The sequence below is a fragment of the Paramormyrops kingsleyae genome, chromosome 8 (assembly GCF_048594095.1).
Source record: "Paramormyrops kingsleyae isolate MSU_618 chromosome 8, PKINGS_0.4, whole genome shotgun sequence".
Classification (NCBI taxonomy): Eukaryota; Metazoa; Chordata; class Actinopteri; order Osteoglossiformes; family Mormyridae; genus Paramormyrops; species Paramormyrops kingsleyae.
The window spans coordinates 22,577,937-22,599,355 of NC_132804.1; the positions used below are offsets into that span (position 1 = coordinate 22,577,937).

The following is a 21,419-nucleotide window of genomic DNA, read 5'->3' on the forward strand; positions in this document are numbered from 1 at the left end:
AGCCGCTACGTCAGTGATTTGCGTAAATCCGCCCCTCAGCAAAGATGTGACGTTTTTTGGGGTCTCGTACTGAATTTTTCACAGACGTTTCTTTCTGAAATTAAAACTTCTACTTGAATTGATGTTGTCGCTCGTCGCCGATTAGCACTTGTTTCTTTTCGCGATTTTATGCGTCTCCGTAAAGTATTTTCCACGTACGATTGGTACTGCTACGCAATGTCCTAGGCGGGGTTAAAGCGGAGAGGGGTGGGTGAAAGGTGAAAGTTGAGAGGTGTTGCTACTGCTGCTGCTGCTGCTAGTGCTGGTGGTGGTGGTGGTGGTTTTGTTGTCTTTGTGCGAAACAGTGCAGCTGACTCTCGTACTATCACTCTTTCCCTCTTCCCCCTGAATCCTTCAAAATCTCTTCCCCACCCCCGGGGGTGTATACCCTCCCGAACCTTTCCCCTTCTACCCTTAAAACCCCACCCTCCCCCTCAAATACATCGGACATCGGACAGGTAAGAACGCTTAATATTGCTTTTATTTATTTGTTGAAGGCTGTCGCTGGTTTTAAAAGCGCCAGGCGACGCGCACGGCGCCCGCTTCCGCGGCTTGGTGGCGAGCGTGGCCGCGAGGCCGCAGGAGCGCGCAGCTCACAATGCGCAGTAGTGCTCGCTACGAGTCGGCTTGTTTACTCAGGCGGCCCCGGTTATAGCTGCTAATACTGCTTACCGTCATATCTCAAGAGCTTCGTTAGGCGGTGTATAATGTTGTGTGTACGTGTATATGTGTGTGACACATCGCTTTATTTGCATTTCTTCCTCTCGCGACAAGATTGAGGTTCTAGTCAGAAACGTTAACTGCGCACGGTAATAACCAGTGGGAAACTAAGTTGATGAATGGTACATGTAATCAAGTCTGATCGCTTTGTCTATTTATTGATGCAGAATACTGAGTACTGTCACCGTTTAACTTCTGACGGCTGTTCTGCTCTTCTCGTAGGCTTGTTAAGTATGCGTAAAATGCTTATTAAAAGTGTCTCCTGAAATGGCCAGTTCAAACGTGATATTCCCACTTGGACTTTTAAACGGAGGTGAGAGCTAACATTTTTATTTTTTAATAAAAGGCCCATTGTGCACAGTTTGAGTTGTACCCCCTCCCCTTCACTGTATCGCAAAGGGACGCAGTCTAAGTGTTTTGTTACTTGTCACTGAGCAAAGACACCCTGTTCATATGTTATCTGGCTTGCTTTTTTTAGGGGAGTGGAGGTTAAACTCCCCGGGGGTTGTTGTGGGATTTAAGTTTTCCCAGAAACGTACCCAGATAGCTGGCTTATCGTTGCTGAAGTACGCGATGTTCTTAAATGTCTAAGAATCTGCGCGTCTCTCGTGTTATGACGAGTTAAGAGCTCCCAGTAAATGTTAATGTTGTATATATTGAGATGTTGTGCGGAAGACAGGCGTGTGATCGCACATCTGTTGATGGAAGATGGACCCGTCCAAAACTAAGGTTCAGCCCCGGTACACTTGATATCATCACGGAGTAGTTTTAGTTAGGCTTCTGTAAAAGACATCGAACCTTGCTTAACACTGCAGTGCTCACGTTTTGTAGTGACTGTTTTGGTGTTCTGTGAAGATGATTCTGAAGAACACTGCTTCTATCAGTTATGTGCAGTTTGTAGGCTTCGCCCTGACTTTGGTCATATTTGCCGTTTCCATCCCTCCCTTACTCAGGTTCCATTCTTGTGACCAAAGACACCAGCTCTCTGACTCGCTCTGCCCTCCACCCTGACGCTGCAGTAATGGACTCCGGTGTGATTGAGGCTGGGCTCAATGTCACCCTGACTATCAGGTTGCTCATGCATGGAAAGGTTAGAAAGCCCTCATGACTGACTATGATGACTGAAATGCCACCGTCAGTCACACGTTCTTCAATTAAGTCATGGATACTGTTCGCATGAAATCTGTTGGTTTTGTTGATATAAATCACTGTGCCTTCATAACTGTGTGATTCTACTTAGTGGTGTAAAAGGGCATAGATGAAAAGCCCCAAAATCTCCCATTTAAACACTTCTTTTTTTGTTTTTTTAGGAAGTTGGAAGTATAATTGGCAAGGTAAGGTCGCTCCTTGTGGTCTTCATGCTTTCGGAAGCTGCTCTTGCTGTAGAGGTCACTGTGATATGTGGTAACACGTTCTCCTCCTTCCATTAGAAAGGAGAATCTGTGAAGAAGATGAGAGAAGAAGTAAGCATTCTTGCACTTCATCTTTGCTTTCATTGCTATGGAGATGTACTTGACCAGGAAATACACCAGTGTGCATAGAAATAGCTTGTAATTGTGCAAATTCATATGATGCAATACTGAAAATAGTTTCCAGGTGTTGCATGTTCTCTTGCGTATGTCTTTGCACTTCTCTTCTCTTATCTATTAACAAGAGCGGCGCTCGCATCAACATCTCCGAGGGGAATTGTCCTGAGAGGATCATAACACTGGCAGGCCCTACCACCGCCATCTTTAAAGCCTTCTCCATGATCATAGAGAAGCTGGAGGAGGTATCGCTGTCACTACTGCACACCGCGCTGGGCCCCTGCCTGTGCTTTCGCACCCTCAGCCCACACACCTGCCAGTTTTGTTAAATTCACCAGGCGCCTTTTTGTGTGTTCCCCACCCTACCCGACTTGGCCCCACCCCCGATATCTAACGTCGAAAAGCTGCAAATGAAGACGTTTTCCAGGTTTAAGCTTTTTGTAATTGCTGATCCCTGCTTAACAGCATCATGGGTGTCAGTGCAGGTTGCTGTCTCTGGCTAGCACAGAAATAGTCCTTTTAAAATAGCATTTCTGGCTGCTGCACAGCTAAAGGTCCCTGCCTTTCTCACTGTAGGACATATGTAGCTCCATGACGAACAGCACGGCCTCCAGCAAGCCGCCTGTCACCCTGCGCATCGTGGTCCCTGCCAGCCAGTGCGGCTCGCTCATCGGCAAGGGGGGCTGCAAGATCAAGGAGATTAGGGAGGTGAGCGTGCCCCTGGAGGGTGCTGTGGCTAATGCCTATTGGGTCTGCTTTGCACCACGCAATAATAATACCAATTGATAGTTAATAAATATCAATAATATTGCTGTTGCCTTTTGTATTTGCCAAGTTTGTCTACAATAATGTTTATTGATATTTAATGTTTGCTATTGAATTAATTGCTTTTATATTCTGAAGGAATCGCATGTTTCATTGCAGAATGTTTAGGTGGTAAAATTTTAAAAACACATTCACATTGTGTGTGTGTGTGTGTGTGTGTGCTGGAAAAACATCCGGACGGTTATTTTTGGTCACCTAACCTGTCTGTTATTATGAGTTAACACTGATTAGGAATAAACATTGAATAGGGCTCATAATTGTACTGAACTGATGCAGTAATGCTTGGTATGGGTGGAGAATGTCTTACTTTCTATAGTTGACACCTAATGGCAATGAATGCATAAAGTAACGAATCGGCAAATGAATGAATGCCACTATTTGTACTGATGACGTTGAGCTAACCTGGGTAAATTTTGTCCCCTCCTAGTCAACAGGTGCACAAGTTCAGGTGGCCGGGGATATGCTTCCAAACTCGACAGAGAGAGCCATCACCATCGCTGGTACGCCCCAGTCCATCATCGAGTGCGTCAAGCAGATCTGCGTGGTCATGCTCGAGGTAGGGCAAGCGAGTTCAGCTACCTTCCTCAGTAACGCATCCGAGGCCTCCAAGTGAAGCTATAAACCTTTTTACTTTTTCTCAAGGCCCAGTGAACCCTTTGTGGCTTCTCTCAGCATTTTGTCCATTAACTGCCCCCCCCCCCCTTTTGCAGTCTCCTCCAAAGGGTGTCACCATCCCTTACAGGCCTAAACCATCAGCATCGCCTGTGATCTTTGCAGGCGGACAGGTATGTACAGGGGCTGTGCAGTTTTCACTGCCCACTTTATTATTTTCTCTCATGGACATTTAATTACAGACATTTCATAAGTGCCCTTACTAGCGTTTGCCATCACAAGGCAAAATATCTATAAGTGTATTTTAGAAACATTTTCACATTTTAAGTACATATTATTGTGTCGTCTTGACGGTTTAATGGGTAACATTTACACTGAACGTGGGTTATTTCAATGAATGTGTATAAAAAGACATTGTGTGTGGAGAAGTGGATAATTAGCTAATTTAATTATTACACAATTTAAAGCATAAAGGAGCATAATGTTGGCTACTTTTTAATACTGAAACACTATTATGTCATTGTGTGCATATATATTTTATAATTCTCTAACCATGATAATTGGATGCATTTAATAACCTTTTGTTTAATTTGGTGAATTATATTGCATTCTGAATTGCTTTTAAAAACATTTATTCAAAGCCTCCATAAAACTGTGTCAATGCCCTGATGGATCTGAGCTGAAGATGAGGAAGTGCATTGTCCTCCTTTACCTTTTCAGAGCTTCCTGATTCCTGTGTGACTTAAAAAGAGGACCTGTTGCTATTTAGACACACAGTTTTAATTTTTTTAAATACAGTAAACTGCATGTAGTATATGAAGAATATGAAGTGGATAGTGTTTTGTCTTAAGGCTGACAGGGTGTTGCTGTTGGTTCCTGTCCTTTGTGTTTGTGGATGTCCTTAGTGAATGTCTGTTTTCTTCCTGCAGGCTTATGCTGTTCAAGGCCAGCACGCCATTCCACAGCCTGATGTAAGTGCTAACCCTTATTCTTCCCTGTTCCCTTCCCCCACTCCAGCATGTTTCCTGGTTGTTACGAGGGGGGGGGGGTTGGTAGGTGGAGGAGGGGCGTTGGGCTTGGGCTGTGTGTGTCAGTGGCCTTCAGCTCAGCATTTGAGTGATGAGCACTGACACCATAGTGTCCCCTTCTGACCCCAGTGTATTGAATTTTACTGCTGATCAGGCAAACTGTACCAGAACTGTCAGTATCCCGTATTTATAATTTGTTTGAGACCTTTATTTCATTAGACCCCCACATTTCTGTGGATTTGAATTCATTGTCTGCCTGTCCTTGGTTCAGTTTAGCTATTTTACTTGCTTTTCCTTGTGTCAAACTTGCGGTCCACACTTGCTCCCCTTTTCGTAACAAATGCATGTTTGTTTCACCGGCCAAACTCCTGTCCATGTATGTAGTGCGCAGGATTTATCCATTGATTACTCATTCAGGCATTAACTCTGCCCAGATAAATAACTGATCTAGATACGTGTTTCAGAAGTAAGCCAGTAAAAACAAAAGCAGGCATTAACCACCGTGTCCTTCATGCTTTGGTTTTTACCGTAGCTTTTCTTTATTTTCCCCGAAGCAAGTTTACCAGCAATTACAGAGCCGTCCTGCTTGTATGATGATTTTACTATTTTTAGCATGCATGGTGTTGCACCCCATTAGTGAGGGGTTTGTGTGTGGCAGTATCTTCTGTTCTCCCCTCCTGTCCATGCACCCAGGCTCATGGAAAAAGGTAGTTATACTCACTGCCAGTACAGCCGTAATGGGAATGTTTCATTCGTGTGTGCCCTGGATATCTGTCTGGGTTAGTAGAGCACAGAGCAGCTTGCCTGCGTCTTTTTTAAACAGGGCTGAATCATCACAATTAACCTGTTCATGAGTCAATGTGGGTGGAGGGCGGAAGTGGAAGGCATGTGACCAGAGGTGATCGGGGTCAAGGCGAGGAAGCAGGTGACTTGAAAATGACGTTGATTTGCATAAAATGGGTTGTGGCAAAAATGGTGTGTGCTTTAGGGCAAATGCAAAGGGGAACTGACAGCCAGAGCGTGCTCCGTGTGTGGGTGGAAGGAATCTCATAACAGATTTATAACCTGGGTTAAATTTCAGAAGGGGGAGCGAGCAGAAGGCCGAAAGTCTGTGTGAGATGGCACCTCGCGTGGGCTGGCCGGTGGTTTGTTCTTTATGTCGGCCTTAAATCTGTTCATTGTGAAATTTATAGGTCACTTCTTTCAGTGGCTGAAGTGTTTCTGTGATGGGAAGATTAATTCATTTCTAAAAGCATTGTATCACTGGTGTTAATTTTCTCCATCCACCCTGCTGCCACTGTCTAGGTGGTTACTTTGGAAGCTGCCAAACACCGTTACCGTTGAGTCGTATATTTCTTCCAGTTGTCTTTAATACATGCTGTGCTGTGTGTGAAGTGCAAGTTGTTAATGCATCGTCTTGCTTCTGGTGAAAAATAAAGACTGAAGTCTGGTTGTTTTTAAACTGTTCTTGCTTGTGGTTTACAGAGAGTCGGTAGCTTATAGGCTTTTGACTGTGTATTTTTAAAGGCTACAGTTCTGTGAGTGTCTTCTGTTCTTGTGTAATTATTATGAGTGTGAAAATAACACACACATCAGTTAGTAGACCTTGATGTAGCCTTGACGTATGTTAGATCGCAATGTCCCACATTGGCTGATGTGCAGACAAGGCGCGTTGCCTCTTGTTTAGCTGTGTTGTGAGATGGCCAGGAAACACCCCCCCCCCCCCAGCTGTTTTATAGCGACATCTGAGAACTGCAGTTCCTGCTGGACTGGAATCTCATAAGATCAGTCTCCAAGGAGCCTCATGTGACCAGCTGGAGGCTGATGGCATGTTCACAGGAGGCGTTGTGTCCTGGTTTATCCATGCAGTGATGCAGTGTGAGATGGGGGTGAGGCCTATGGGACGTGGGAACAAATGGAGGACAGTAAAATGTCTTCGTACAGTGTCTGTTATGGTGAGTATACGGCTCAGTAGGGTTAGGATTCATTAGGCATGTGATCGGAAAGTCACTGGTTCGTATCCCGGGCCTGGCAGACTGATGCCACCATTGGGCCTTTAACCCCCCAGGCACCGACAAACCCTGTGCTGTGACCCCTGGCTTTGCTCTCACCTGTACATGTGTCTGTGTGCCTCATGGAGAGCAAGAAGGGGTAGGCGAAAAGACAGTTTCCCCATGTGGATGAATAAAGAATCACTGCTTCTATCCATTTTGTGTTTAACATTGGTGTGCATTTTGGTTTAATTATGTAAAAGCAGTAATGTTGGGTGGGCTGGAGCCACGCACCAGTTAATCATCGTATGCAGCTTACAGCTAAATATCATTTTAGTCATTTTATACCTCAAGGACAATAGCAGCTGTGTGCATAGCTAACAGAATATACCATTGACTGCCTGGTGTTTGCTTAGAACAAGAGATTATAAATTGTACATTCATTCCCCTACCCATTCTTATAGAGGTGACATTTCAAACAGTCTGTCTGCATAAAGTGCATATCAGCCTTTCCAAATTGATGGGAAAAGTGAGGTATGGATTGAACGCAATTGTTGCTGAGCACGTCCCAGATTCTTGTGAAGTGGAACAAAGGACACAGAGAGGATCAATCTACCTTTCTGCTCAGTATTTTGAGGCAGCCTTTATTGTGGTTTTGAAGTTTGGGGAGAATCCTGGGCATGTTCACTGTGTCATTCTGTATCTTTGCCGAAACTTTCATCCTAAGTGGCTAGTCTTCATTTAAACGACTTGATTTTATAAATGCTTCGTACAAAGGGTACAAAAGCAGATTCCTTGTAGCAGCTTGAACAATCAAACACCTGGATACGAGTCCATGTCCTATGGATGTACACTACCTGGTTCACTGTTGAATCTATCATTAATCAGCTTTGCTTTAAGCCTACATCCCTCCTGGGCACACTGAGTGGGTGGGGTAAGATCACTTAGCCTTGATTTGTGGGCATTACGTCAAACTGAATTGTCATTGGTTCAAATTAAAATGAAACTCCTCTAATGGCCTTAACAGCTCCACCCACTAAAACCTGTTTGCCGGAATTCTTTGTTTTTAGCCTGTGAGTGTTATGAAGCAGCATTGATTAAAGTGACGTTTCCTGAAACTTCTATAGCGATTGATGAGCTATTCTACAAATACCAGATATCAATGACCGGACCTCTAATCAGTTATGCTAGATGTATCCTGATTCTGAACTGAGAAATTTCATAGGAAACAAATGTTACTGCTGCTTATCTGTAAACATAAATGCTGCCTGTTTAGTAATTAACTAATCAGATTGGTCATGGCTTGCTTTTGTTTTTTGCTTTTGTAGCACCTCCATTATGATAGGTATCACATTTACCCCATCATACATTTCTTGTTAGTAGGGCTGGGACGATTATTCGACGTAATCGACGATGTCGATTATAAAAATGCGTCGACGTGGAATTTTACTGTCGACCCGTTGTGTAAAACTATGTAAATTCTTTGTAACTGCAATGCACTAAATGATAAGCTAAACATATTATAAGGGAAAGTACTTTATCCCCTCTGGAGCACGTTAACGCTCTCCTTTTAAGAATCGCGCAATAAAACAATCTGCTAATAACTGAACTTTACTGTCCATCTGATGATCTCTTTGCCACTCGAGAGCAACAATATTTTATTTATTGGACCTGCGACATGATTTTCATTTACAATACAAAGTTATTCGTCTAATAAGCTGGCTAGTTGTTTCACTGCTGGCACCGTTAAAACTATATCAATTATAGACTGACTCCGATATAGTTTTGTCTAATGCCAGCAGTGCCGCACTATTTTGTAAGGCATGCACTGGTCAATCATGTAGCACTTCTCATAAATATTAATGGCATATCTCCTACTGCCCTGCTGCAATATGGCTGCTTCTACCAACAGAGCTCCAGAGCCGCTGGAGAAACACGTGGCCAAAAAGGCTCGCACACAAAGTTTGAGAATACTTCAGTCATGACACCTTTTCTGCACCTCTACAATAGCTGATGTTAATGACCTTGTGTCAGCCATTTTGTATTTTCTGTTTACTTATTCTGTCATGTAAGAGTGAGACAAACTCGTTTACGACTACTCTTACACACTGTAGTCTAAATCGTTCCTTGCTCACTGAAGTAAGCGTAATTATAAGCTACCTTTGCTAGTGTTTGTCAAAAACATGTTTCTCTAGTTATGAAATCATTCCATGTTTTAGCATCTATCTCAACATTAAAGTCAAATTGGTGTACTAAAATAATTAAGTAAAAACTATTGCAGTGATTTTTGACTTCAGTCTAACGTAGAAATCCTATTCAATCTCTTAAGATTTGCCTTTTTTTGTTAATGCTCTAATGTTTAAGAAATGTTTTAGTAAATTGAAATGTTAATGAGAATTTCAGATTTGTGTGTGGGGGAGAGGGTGAATTGTATTAAATGACTAACTTGAAAATAATTGCTTATCAATAAATTTTATCATCACATCAATCGAAAAATTAGTTGTTAGATTAGTCGAATAATCTATTTTTTTTTTTTTTTTTAAAGAATAATCGCTAGAGTAATCTTTTGAAGAATAATCGTTTGGGACAGCACTAATTTGTGGTACCTGTAGTAAAAATTGGAACTTTCTCTCACCTGTGGCCATGTGGTGGTCAGACAGACCTCCTTGTAGTGGGCCAGGGCTGGCTTCAGTCCTGAGGTTAGAACTTGTACTGAGCTGCTGTGTTGGTGATATGACATGCAGTGGTACCTCGGTTCTCGAACTCACTAGAACTCAAATTTCTTGAAAGTCGAACAAACCAGTTTGACCTAGAACTCGATCTGAATATCAGAAGTTGAACCATGAACACTGACCTAATATAAATTGTACGCGCCAGGAAATGAGTCATACTACAATGCAATTCTTACTTTATTTGGTCGATTAAACCAAATAAAACAGCGCAACATTACAGTAACTAACAATAAATAAACCTCTAACTTACATGTACTATTAGAGCATTTATGTCATTTATTTAAACTTTTATTTTACCAGGTAAATTAACTGAAAACCAGTTCTCACTGCTTTACGTGATATTCGGGAGAAATAGCAGATTACGCATCGGAACTGCCTGGGATACAAACGTCATGCGTGTAACTAAACTCTTCAGCCAATAAGGGCAAAGGTGTGTCGTCACGGAGGTGGTTCCAGTTTGTGCAGCCGGGTGAGAGGTCGCAATGCATCTAACCGTAATGCATTGCGTCAGGATCAGAGTGCGTTGCTTTAAGCCAGCGCTGTAAGCAAGTCGAACGCACCCAATGACCGGACTGCGGAAACAAACTGAAACGCGGACTTAATACAGAGGACTAATGACAACAACCAGAAACAGCTGATCACATGGGGATCCCACACGAGGTTAACGAGGGGGCGTGGCGTACGGAAGGAGTGGACGATCGGGGCAGGACAGGGGTAATGTTGGGATAAGATCTTTATCGTCTTGGAAGCCATTAAGAAAAAAATGCTCCTTATTTTATCCTGTTCATTTTGTGTTTGTGCTTAAAAAAAAAAAAAAAAAAAAAAAACATATTTAGGTGTCATTTTGGGGGGCCGGGAACCAATTAATTGGTTTTCCATTATTTCTTATGGGAAAAATTCGATCAGAACTCAAACTTTTTAGGATTCGATCCGGAGTCCGGAACCGAGGTACCACTGTACTTCTTTGGCTTCTGACTTTACATGCATAAATAAGGATAAAGATTATTTTATTGTCACTCTACCCAAAAAAAAATACCCTGGTATAGTCCAGTTCAGTGCTGCAACACATGACCATAAGGACAAGAGTGAGATGGAAGACATTCACAGCATGACACAAAAACCCAACCAAGGCGAATTAATGGGAAAAACAGCATGTCCAGTGGTCCCCAAGAGTCTGACCTAGAACTGCAGATCTGATGTGCCTGGGACATTGTAACACACACACACTAGTATAGTCCAGATAGAATCAGTCTTTTGGACATACGCTGTTGTCTGTGGTCGTATATGGAAGTTCATATGATTTAAAAAAAAAAAAAAAATACCTTTGTCTTCCTTAAAATATTTTAATTCCAGGCTGTCAGTATATTGGCCTCAGCTGATTTTTTTTTTTTTTTTTTCTTCTTCTTAATAATTTGTTAGCTTAGATTTTAGCTATGTGATCTTATGCTGTATCTCCAAAGGATTACACACTCTCATTCATATATATGTGTTTCATCTTACCAGACATAACCACCTTGAGTTGTTAATCTTCACTGGGAAATGTTTAGTCAGTTGTAGTACTTTGTGAAACAGCACAGTGACAGAACATCCATCAGTAGAGTTAAAACTATTTTTAGTTATATTTAAGATATGTATACGATAGTAGAGGGCTTGATACTAAACTTAGTTTGAAAATTATTCAAATGACTAATTGTCCTTCTTGTACTCACCATTATTTGTAGGAAAAATTGTTTTTTTTTTTTTAATGCAACTCAGAACCTTAAAAGGAGTTTTCATTCAATTATTTTAAAATGTTCAAATTTGGTAATCAGAAACTAGAGATCACTTACCTCATTATAAAGTCCCGCATGAACATGAACAGAAAGGACCAGGGATCAAACCCAGGACCTTCTTGCTGTGAGGCAGCAGTGCTAATCACTGCGCCACCGTGCCGCTTAAAGGAATCCTCCATGCAAAAATAATCATCTCTTTATGGGCAGTTGATTCAGTGGGTGTGTCCCGTCCCTTTGCTAAAGCTGTTGAGATCCTGTGAGATTTTATGACGTTTGGACCTTAATGCATGACTTTGAGTCACATCTATGCCACTAACATGGCTCAAAGAAACCAGGTTTGCCCCCTACTGGCTAAATGATCACATTTAGTGTGGCTTCCTTCTCCTTTCCTTTCCCTCCTATTCTTTCTCTCTCAGTCATCTCTGCCCCTTATCTGCCCACAGCTCACAAAACTTCACCAGCTGGCCATGCAGCAGAACCCATTTCCACTGGCTCCCAGTAACCAAGGCTTCTCTGGTAGGTACCTGAATGGGAGGGTCTGCTCTCTGCCAGTTGAGTCTCTTTTGCCTAATAGACTTGCTCAAGTCTTCTTGGCATTTGGAAATAAAGAATCATTGTGGAGATTAAATTTCAGCTCTCTTAACACATTTATTAATTTCTTAGCTATGCTTGGTGTTTATTTTCCTACCACTCGTATATGATCATTTTTTATCACATTTTGACCTGATTATAAGTTTCTCACCTCAGGAGTTAACTCACTAGTAAGAAATGATGGTGTTTCATACCTAGTTGCCCCCTTTTCCCCCTGTATTAATTCTATACATCTGCTTATGCGGGACAGAAGTGTGTGAAGGCCTGGAGCGGGATGCCAGTCCACCACAAGGCCCACAAACAATCGTACACTATGGGCAATTTACAAACAATCGTACACTATGGGCAATTTACAAACAATTGTACACTATGGGAAATTTACAAACAATCATACACTATGGGCAATTTACAAACAATCATACACTATGGGCAATTTACAGACTCTAGCAGCAGGTCTATGACTGTGGGGGATAACCCGTCTCAGGAAACTCCACACACGCAGAATGGAATGAAACTGGGATTCAAATCCCCGACCCAGGAGGTGTGAGGCACCTAGTGCTGCCACCTGTATTGTAGTTTTTGTCAATCAAGTCTGATGCCAAAATTGATAAACTGTAATAGTAAGTGAATGTTATTGTCATTCATACCATACAACAGTACAACAACGGATGCATAGCTGAACGAAATTGCGTTTCTCCAGGCTCAATGTGCAGGCATAAAAAGACAAGTGCACTTAGACAACATATGGATATTCCGGAACAAAATTTTGCTTTTTACACAGAAGTAAGTAAGACAGCATGAGGCAGCACAGGACAGGCACTAAATATACAAAACAATATACATATACAGAAATGTAGTCAGTGGTGAATATGATGAAAAGAAAAATATTGCACATTGTTTCACAGTGATTATATTATTGCACTATGTGCATACCGTATTCACAGTGATTGTATTATTGCACTATATTAATAAAATGTAAACTTAATATCTATTGTGGTAATAAAGTGCACAGTGAGTAAGAGAGAGTTAATACTGCCATCTGTGGGCTTCCAAGCCTAGTTTCCCACATCACCCTCTTATGAACAGGAAAGATGTGTTGACAGACAGTTTGTCTTCTGAAAACCCAAAACTGCAGGCAGAAAGGTGTGGTGAGGTGGCCACTCGGACCCTATTGACCAGTGTATTTTTCCCCCTATGTAGCAGGAATGGATGCCTCGAGTCAGACTGGCTCTCATGAGATGACCATTCCCAATGATGTGAGTGTCCTCCTACTGCCTGACATTTATAGCAACAGCTGAAATGTACAATGACTCCATGAACCTTTTCAAAGACATGAAACCCGAAAAGAATCAAACAGGATCCATTGGAAGCTAATTTTCTGAGAATCAGTTCTGCTTTGTAAGATTTCGGTAAGGCTATGTAATGTCAGTGTTACTAACCTAAGTTTGGTCCACAGTGTTTAACAGGTTGTGACCTCCCTGAGTGACTAAAGAAATATAAATTAAGTTTTGATTAAGTGATGTCTTTACTTTGCACTCTAAAATAGAATTATTTTCCCTTTTAGTGAGATTTTTGCAGAAGGCTTTGAATGGTAGGTTCACCTGTGCAACACATTTGAACTGAACCCTCTGCTTCCTTCTGTAGTTAATTGGGTGCATCATCGGCCGCCAAGGAGCCAAGATCAATGAAATCAGGCAGATGTCCGGAGCTCAGATCAAGATTGCCAATCCGATGGAGGGGTCCTCTGACCGCCAGGTCACCATCACGGGCTCAGCCGCCAGCATCAGCCTGGCCGAATACCTCATAAACGCCAGGTGACTAAATCCTCACCCGCGTGGTCTCGTCAGCCCTGCTGTGGACGGGCCCTCCATTAGCGTGTCCCATCTGCCACTGTGCAGGTTGAACTATGGGCATGTCGCTCACAGTCTCCCACTGTTTCGAAATCATAATGGAGGGGTCACAGGTATGGAAGGGGTTCGTTGTGGATGTTCTTCAGGTCCCCCACCGAAATTGCCACTCTGTGCTGTCAGGTTCCTAACCCCGGCTTGACTGGCTCATAAGCTAATCCATACTAATCGACCCATACTGGTTTCCCCTACTGTTTCACCGCGGAAGTTTGTCTTCCCGTACCTTGTTTTGTTTGTCAAGTTCACCCCCAGTGTCAGTCCATGCCCCTATTTTTCCAGGCTGGCTCTTATCCCTCACCCCTTCCCTTACCTAGCCTGCCCTGTAACCCATCCCCACTGTGTGTCCCTCTTTTCCCCTCTTCTCTCTCTACAGCGTAGAGTCCTCTAAACCTTCCTCCTTGAACCTTGAACAGACCCACAGCACAGGCCTCTGCACTCCCTCCACTACTACCACTACTCCTGCCGCTACTACTACAACTGCTACCTCCTCTTCCTCCTCCTCCTCCTCTTCCTCCTCCTCTTCTTCCTCGTGTGTGGTGCCTCCCCCAGCCCCCATCTCCCTGTCCTTACTGGCAGCAGGCCCCGCCCCATCCTCCTCCACCTCCTCCTCTTCCGACCCCCCGCTGCCCAGCTCTCCTGCCTGCGTTTCCAGTCTGCTCAGCCTCAAACCCCTCCCCCTTCTGGCCCTCCATGTTGTCAGTGGGACACCCTCCAGTAGTTCCACTCCCTCATCTACTGCTGAGTCAAAGCATTCTGCAGACTTGGGCTCCAAGTCCAAGAAGCGGAGATTATCCCCCTATTAGTGTTCTGCTGGTTATTGAAAGGACACTTTTTTTTTTTTATTTTTTCTTTTCTTTTCTTTTCTACATTACCCCAAAATATTACCCCTGCTTTGGATATGACTGTAGCATGCTGTCAACTAGTCTGTTAAAATATAAATTAACAGGTTACCTTGGTATTTTATTGGTGAGTGTATGGTTCTGCCAAATGGAGACTTCAGTCAGTGCTGAGTAAATTTGTACTTTGTTTTTTCCATTTGATAAGTTAAACTGCAAAGTGATGTATTATACAAAGTCTTGATCTTCACTTTGTCTTTGAAGTCTGTGTGAGTTTTGTGCTTCAACGCCCATTTGACAGTAATGTGGGCTTTTCCACATAGATTCCTGATCAGTGCTGACAACGAATGCAATCTTTTATTCAGGGGTACACAAGGAATTGTCTCTGTCTCTCAGTAAGTGGCTGGGCAAAGAAAAAACAAGATCACAAACATTTCTGAGTCTAGTTACTATGCTGTTAAGACCTGTTATTCTGCTCTTACGCTCTTGTGTAGCCATGTGTACCATCCAGCACAAGTGTTACGGCGCAAGTGTATTTTTGTGGGCATCGTATAAGGCTCTGGCGCCGTGATGGTGCTGTTCAGCATCACGGGCTCAGAAAATCTAAGAAGCCTATATATCCATTCTGAAACTCCCCTGACCAGCATAGCAAGAATAATCCATATTCATGTGCTCTTTTTCAGAAATACTATGCATGTGCATATTTTACGTCAAGTTGTTTTTAGTAATAATTTCAAGTAATAATTATCAGAGTTAGTGATGTGCTATTTTGAGACGTGAAATGGGTTCATTATTTTTGTGTTGTTTTGTCCCCTCTCCTTCCTGCCCTTGGTATCTCCCAAACCTCTCTCCAGGCTGACCTCCGAAGCAACAGGGCTGGCAACCAACTGACCCCTGGCAGTGCTTCAGTAGTAAAATCCCCTCATACCCCGAACCCTTTAAACTGTCAACTCCTGTGAGGTGGTTTATGCAACAATCCAGCATTTCCTATGTTTAATTTAAGCTCACTCATTAAGTATAGCTGTCTACCTATTTATTTATTTCATATGTTTGCTTTTACTGTCCTTCAAACCTGTTTAGTACGATTATCACTTGGAAGTATAGTTTGAATTCCTTGAACGGTCTTAGGTTTTGTTCTGTAACACCATTTTTTTTAGAAATTAATGTGAAAAAGAATTTTAAGAACACTGATAAAATGAAATACAGAAAACTGTCTTTATATTTATATTATGCTTAACTGCACACCCTTGCACCCCTAAGAGATCTGTAAACCCTTCTGTGTTTTATATTGGTGAATGTGACACCGTTTAATGGGAAATCTGGACAAGGTGGAGTTCGTTCTTCCTGTTGTATTAGATGTGCACACTGGCCTGTACCCCTTTGGGATGTCACATCTGTCATTTACTGATACTGTGCTCTTTTTGTCAACTGTGTTTAAATTTTCCTGTTTTCCACCATCCCCTCTTTGCCTTGATTTTTATAAGTTGTGGACAAGTCATGTACTTCAGGTGGACAGATGTTCTTGGCCTTAACTGTGAGGCAGGGGGAATTATTTTGTTTAATACATGTTACTAAAGCTGGAATGATAGTTTTAAATTAAGATTTTTTTAATGTAACAGTGGGGGAGATTGATGATGGGCAGAGTTTCTGTGATGTGTAACGTGACAGAGCGATGAATCGTTAAACTGTACTTTGACGAGAGCAAAATTTCCTGTGATTTTCCTGCTCTTTATCTTCTCTGATTTGATTTTTTTTAACAGTGTAATATAAATATATATAAATATAATAATTTATTATGATGATGATGATGATTTTTTTTTGGGCAGGAAAAAATTGTGCACGTTTTCAAAAAGGCTGTAGACCTGAGTGCCACAGAATTGTTGGGGAAAGAATGCAAAATTAAAAAAAAAAAACATGACTTCACCCACTGCTGACTGCTGGCTTCTTCAAGCTGATTGTGTGATGCTCACTGAAGATGGCGTGTGTGTTTTTCATTCTTTCAACACAGAGCGAGTGAGATGATCAAAATCACTCTTTATGGAAAGTTAAGAGACTCTCTTTTCAGACCTATTTTAAAAATCTCATGTAGTGTTAACCACATGCAAAGCTGAAGTGTAGTTTATCGGACAGTTAAAGCAGGTGTGGGCAAACTGACTCAAAAAGGGCCGCAGGGTGTTTCGCCGCAACTGCTGATTAGAGGACTGAGTGGCTGAAGAGTCCTCACAACTCGGTTTATACAGCTGACCTAAAGGTTATCCCAAAAACCTGTGTACACACTTGCTCTTTGTGTACCCCGAGTTAAACCGAACTCACAAAGACGTGTATGCGTATGAAGGATATTTTAACTTTTTTATGGGTAAACCTTTTAAAGTGGTCATGGCTCAGGGAAGCTGAAACTTCAGGTTGTACCAGTAGCCATAATGCTGCTTTTTTAATCTTGTATGCAAATGGCGGAATAATTGCCTAATTAATTATCATGTCTAATGGTCTAATTACCTTGCATTTATGTCCCTCTTTGTCCTTGTTACAGATGTTCACGGTAAATGTGCTCCTCCTTTGTTCTGGCTTCCCGCATTTTTCAAAATAGTCTTACAGTAGTGGACTCTAACATATTTCCTCCTAAATATTACTTATAAATTTGCCTCCAGAGTGGTTTTGTATGGAGATGGGGATATCTGCATATTGGACGGACAGACAAGAGAATCTCCAAGTGATGGTATCCCCTTCTGTTCGAAAATAAAAACTCATGATTTCAGTAGTATAACAGTATATTTTTTAATTTGTCTTAATTTTACCATAAATACATTTTATAGTACAGATACATAATGCGGTATAAAAAGACTTTTCTTTTCAAAGGAGGTTTTTTTTTCCCCAGTGTAAGAAACTTAAAAGTGCCTCTTCCAGTCACCAGGGGGCAGTATTCTATTGCTGTAATGGCAACAAGAGACTCCTAGGATTTGTCAGATTCACCAAACTGCACATGCTTTCTTTAACTTATTCCTTAATTAAAAGGACAGAATGTGGGGAAGAGGTTATACAGAAATCTAAGCATTACTAAAATGAACATCAAGCCTATAAATGTCTAGAACGCAATTTGTCATTTCTAAGTTGTAAAAAAACAGGCTGCAGAGTTTGGTGGGAGGCTGCGTGCAGAGACCAATTTCGTTTTGACCATTGGAAGCTGACTGTGTGAGAGCCAATTTTTCCAGATAAAAATGAAACGCCAGATCAAAAAATAATACTCATTATTCTGTTGTTCTTTGTTTTTTTTTTAATTATTACTAATATTGGAAGATTAAAGTACCGTCAGTGTGTCACACAGGGACTTTAAACATTGTTCTTTAACATTTGTTCTCTTCAGTTTTTTCGTGGACCCAAGCACCTCGGGCAACATCAATATACAATCTTAATTACACATACTATATTACAAGCATGCTTTGTTTTGTCTGTACACTTTCAGCTGCATTTAGTGTCGAAATGCTTATTTGTTTCCAGCTTTTGAAATTTCTTGACCACTGGGACCACCCATATATCTAGCTATTTTCCCACTTTGCACACGGTAACCTCGCCCCAAAGGTATCCAGTGATATTTTACTAATGTGGGACAGCTGTGGAAGTATATATCTCAAGTTGAAAGGCATTGTTTTCTTCCAAAAATCTAAAACTTCATGTCATTATAACAGCACCTGATACACTATCCAATATACAATTACCCCATCTTGTTGAAAACATCAGCACCAATGTATGTTTACAGTGTCAGATTTTTATAACTCTTTGAAATTTGCCCTTTGTACAATGTAGACATAAAATATTTACATAAACAATCATTTAAAGTACATAATGTAAAAATGACAACGTAATCCCTGATATAAAATATATTTTGTAAACTATTAAAAACAAGAATAAAGGGAAAACTGTGTAAACATGATTATTCCAGGCTACGCGATCTGTGTTACTCTGAAAAGGAATTATTCTTTCTCGTACAGCTGCCTTCGCTCCCTCTTTCGGGTTTTTAGAAAATGAGGATCCAATGAAAATATATCACCTTACTCATGAATAGCTCACAATGAGCAGGAAATCGAGGGGAAAAAAAAAACATTTTTGTGTCAAGGCTGAGTTTGTGATGGAAGAAGAATACATAAATAAAAATCAGTGTTTTCTTCACGATTTCCCTGCTTCGACTTGTTCTGGAGAGTTGATCTCATGGCCAGTTCCATTCAAGGCCGGTTGCACTTGAGCTCCATGTATCAAAACCCAAGCAAACTATTTAGTTTAATATTACAATTCCAGTGAGGGATGTATGACAGGACTGACATCTCACTGTCTTAAATTCCATTAAACTTGATGTCTTATGGAAGGGAATTGGGGCATAGACCTTGAACGGAACTTAGACCCTTGGTGTAGTTTGTTCAGGTGTAGTGTGGGTCGGCTGGGGTTCGGGTTTGGTGGCTATCTAGTGAGGGGGGGTTGGGTATTTTTGCAAGGCTGGGTTTGGGGCATAGGGGGTCCTCACAGGGCCCCTGTGCTGGGAGGACGACTCGGTTCAGCACTGCCCGACTGATCCAACTCCGCGCTGTCGCAGTCCGAATCGTCGTACAGGGCTTGATTCTAGGGCCAGAGGAAGACAAGACACAATTAGAGCCACAGGAAAAGGGACCATTCAAAGGCCTTTCAGTAAAACGAGGTGGAGTTTTTACTGTGTTACATCTCCATTATGATGTCTTAATGGATGACCAACCACAGTGCTCGGACGCTGATTTCTGTCCGTAAACTTCAACCAAGAAAGTACTATCTGTTAGGTACTTCTGAGGTATTCCCATACTGTAGCAACCAACACCACTGTCTGAAACATTTATTAAGTGATACAGTATTCTAAACAAAATTCAGCGTTACATACACACCAAATGTGATGTAAAGCCGGGTTAATGGACATGAATTCTGTTTAGAACATGAGGGTTCAGGTGGCGCAGTGATTAAGGACATTGAATCGAAACAAGTCAAGATGGCTGTTGAGCCTCAGCTGTACCTCGTAGCTGTTTTGTTCTGCATTGAGCTGCGTCTTGACTTGCCGGATGGCTGCCTCCTTCTCAGACAGGCCGTCGGAGGCCTGGGCGGGGTCGGTCGGGATTTCCGATCCCTGTGACAGCAGGTCGTCGCTCTTATCGTCCAGCCGCTCGTCGGTGTTGGTGCTGACCACGTCCGGCGTGCCGCTGTTTGAGTGGTCACTGGTGTTGCCCTCCTCGCCGTCTGACCCTGAGAGGTTCTCTGAGCTGAAGGTGGACAGCGACTGGCATTTCGTCATGCCAACGGGCCGGCTGTACAGAGCACGAGGGAAAGGTCGGGGTGGTTAGGGGGGTGTGCGGGGGGGACAAAGGGACCGGGGAGGCTGACTCATGCTTGACCAAGCTCACCGTCTCCGTGGCAACTCGACCTCACTGTCCACCTCTCCCTCCTCCTCTTCTGATGATACACCTCGCTTCTGGAATAAACGGATCAGTGTGTGTTACAGGATATGACATCATACCATGTGCCAAGTGAGGCGTTAACATGTAGAGCTGATATGATGATAAAAAAACATGCGGACCCAGGTTCCATAGTTGCTTCTACAGTATAGGTTAGTGATGAGCTTAAAGTCTGTCCTAGGAAGCATGATGCAGGCAAATTCACTGGATAAGCTGACAGTCCACTGCAGGACAGACACACACACACACACACACACACACAATCACACACTATGGGGAACTTAGAGGCAGCAATTAGCTCAACCTCATGGATGAACATGCGGGGAATCTTGGGGAGAACCTGGTAACTCCACCTACACAGAGACAGGGATGGGAATCCGAGCCACAGTCCTGGAACCCAGACTGATAATCACTGAGTCCAATAATTCGGCACCAAAGATTTCAGCAAACAGCTCTGCACACGTTTATTCCTCTTTATTAATTTGTCTATATACATTTTCCCAAAAGGGATAATCAATCAGGTTTTAGGTGGCATGCATTAATTAGTGCATTACTGATATTAAAAGTGATTAAGGTGATGAGCCCATCCCCCGACAGTTTGGGACGCCCGGTGCCTACCTGTTTACGGGTGACGGCTGCACGGTAAAGGATGGCTGCTGGAGTGAGGTGCTGACTGCCACTGCCCCGGGGCGAGCGGCTGATTCCGGCACCTTCCTCCTTGTCCTCGCCGTCCTGGGGCAGCCGGACCCCCCCCAGGACGGTGCTACGGCCCGCTGCTGCGCCCCTCCCGCAAGGAGAGTCGGGGCTGCTGGAGAAGGGGATGGAGACGGCGTCTTCGCTGGGCGTGTCACTACGAGGCGGGGTTTCTGTGGGGTCATCGCCCCCCACCCCTGCGTCAACCCCGCCCTCCACCTCAGCTCTGCCCAGTCCCGCAGCGGCACTCAGGCTGCCGCTGCGCTCCAACCCCGCCGACTCCCTCTGGTGGTGGCCCTCAGCCTCCATCGTGGTGGAGATGAGGTCCGGACTGGAGGAGGACATCTTCTTGAGAAGGAGGTCGTGCTGCAGGCCACGCAGAGCCGCGGTGGGGGCCAAGTGCTGCTTGGCTGGCGGGCTGCTGGTGACAGGGGAGGAGGTATCCCGGCAGGAGGAGGAGAGAGCGGCTTTGAGTCCCGCCAGGTCCCCGCTGCTGCCCTTCCCAGCCTTGCGGTGGCGTGGCTTGCCGCGGCGTGAGCGACCCGGAGACGTGGAGCTCTTGTTGGGACAGGAGGGGATGGTCACCTGCGTCATGGACGAATCCAACTTGGGCAAGATCACCTCAGATTTCAGGATGTCGGGTCTGCGGGACAGGCAGACGCACATACGTCAGTAACAGACGGGG

The 21,419-nt window shown here is 43.2% G+C and overlaps 2 protein-coding genes across 6 annotated transcripts in view; one reads left to right on the plus strand and one right to left on the minus strand.

The window, feature by feature from the left end:
- Positions 1-21: 21 nt before the first annotated feature.
- On the plus strand, positions 22-16,502 carry LOC111835239 (poly(rC)-binding protein 2-like). 3 transcript variants are annotated; one of them, XM_023795323.2, is made up of 14 exons: positions 22-497; positions 982-1,072; positions 1,713-1,849; positions 2,070-2,093; positions 2,190-2,222; positions 2,414-2,530; positions 2,862-2,993; positions 3,538-3,666; positions 3,821-3,895; positions 4,652-4,693; positions 11,689-11,761; positions 13,037-13,092; positions 13,481-13,650; positions 15,434-16,502. In XM_023795323.2, exons 2-14 carry the CDS (start codon positions 1,027-1,029, stop codon positions 15,468-15,470), a joined length of 1,071 nt encoding a protein of 356 aa, XP_023651091.1. In that variant the 5' UTR covers positions 22-497; positions 982-1,026; the 3' UTR covers positions 15,471-16,502. The 3 variants fall into 3 exon arrangements, with proteins under 3 accessions (XP_023651091.1, XP_023651093.1, XP_072571584.1); XM_072715483.1 differs by lacking the exon at positions 22-497 and adding an exon at positions 571-868; XM_023795325.2 differs by lacking the exon at positions 982-1,072.
- Positions 16,503-17,337: 835 nt separating this feature from the next.
- Positions 17,338-21,419, minus strand: part of LOC111835238 (mitogen-activated protein kinase kinase kinase 12) — a 35,189-nt gene continuing 31,107 nt past the window's right edge. For all 3 annotated transcript variants that reach the window (XM_023795321.2, XM_023795322.2, XM_023795320.2), the window contains exons 11-14: positions 20,660-21,377; positions 19,991-20,058; positions 19,606-19,894; positions 17,338-19,187 (exon numbers count right to left, since the gene is read on the minus strand). In XM_023795321.2, coding sequence (XP_023651089.1) covers positions 19,089-19,187; positions 19,606-19,894; positions 19,991-20,058; positions 20,660-21,377 — 1,174 coding nt within the window. In that variant the 3' untranslated portion in view covers positions 17,338-19,088. The remainder of the gene's footprint in view (positions 19,188-19,605; positions 19,895-19,990; positions 20,059-20,659; positions 21,378-21,419) is intronic.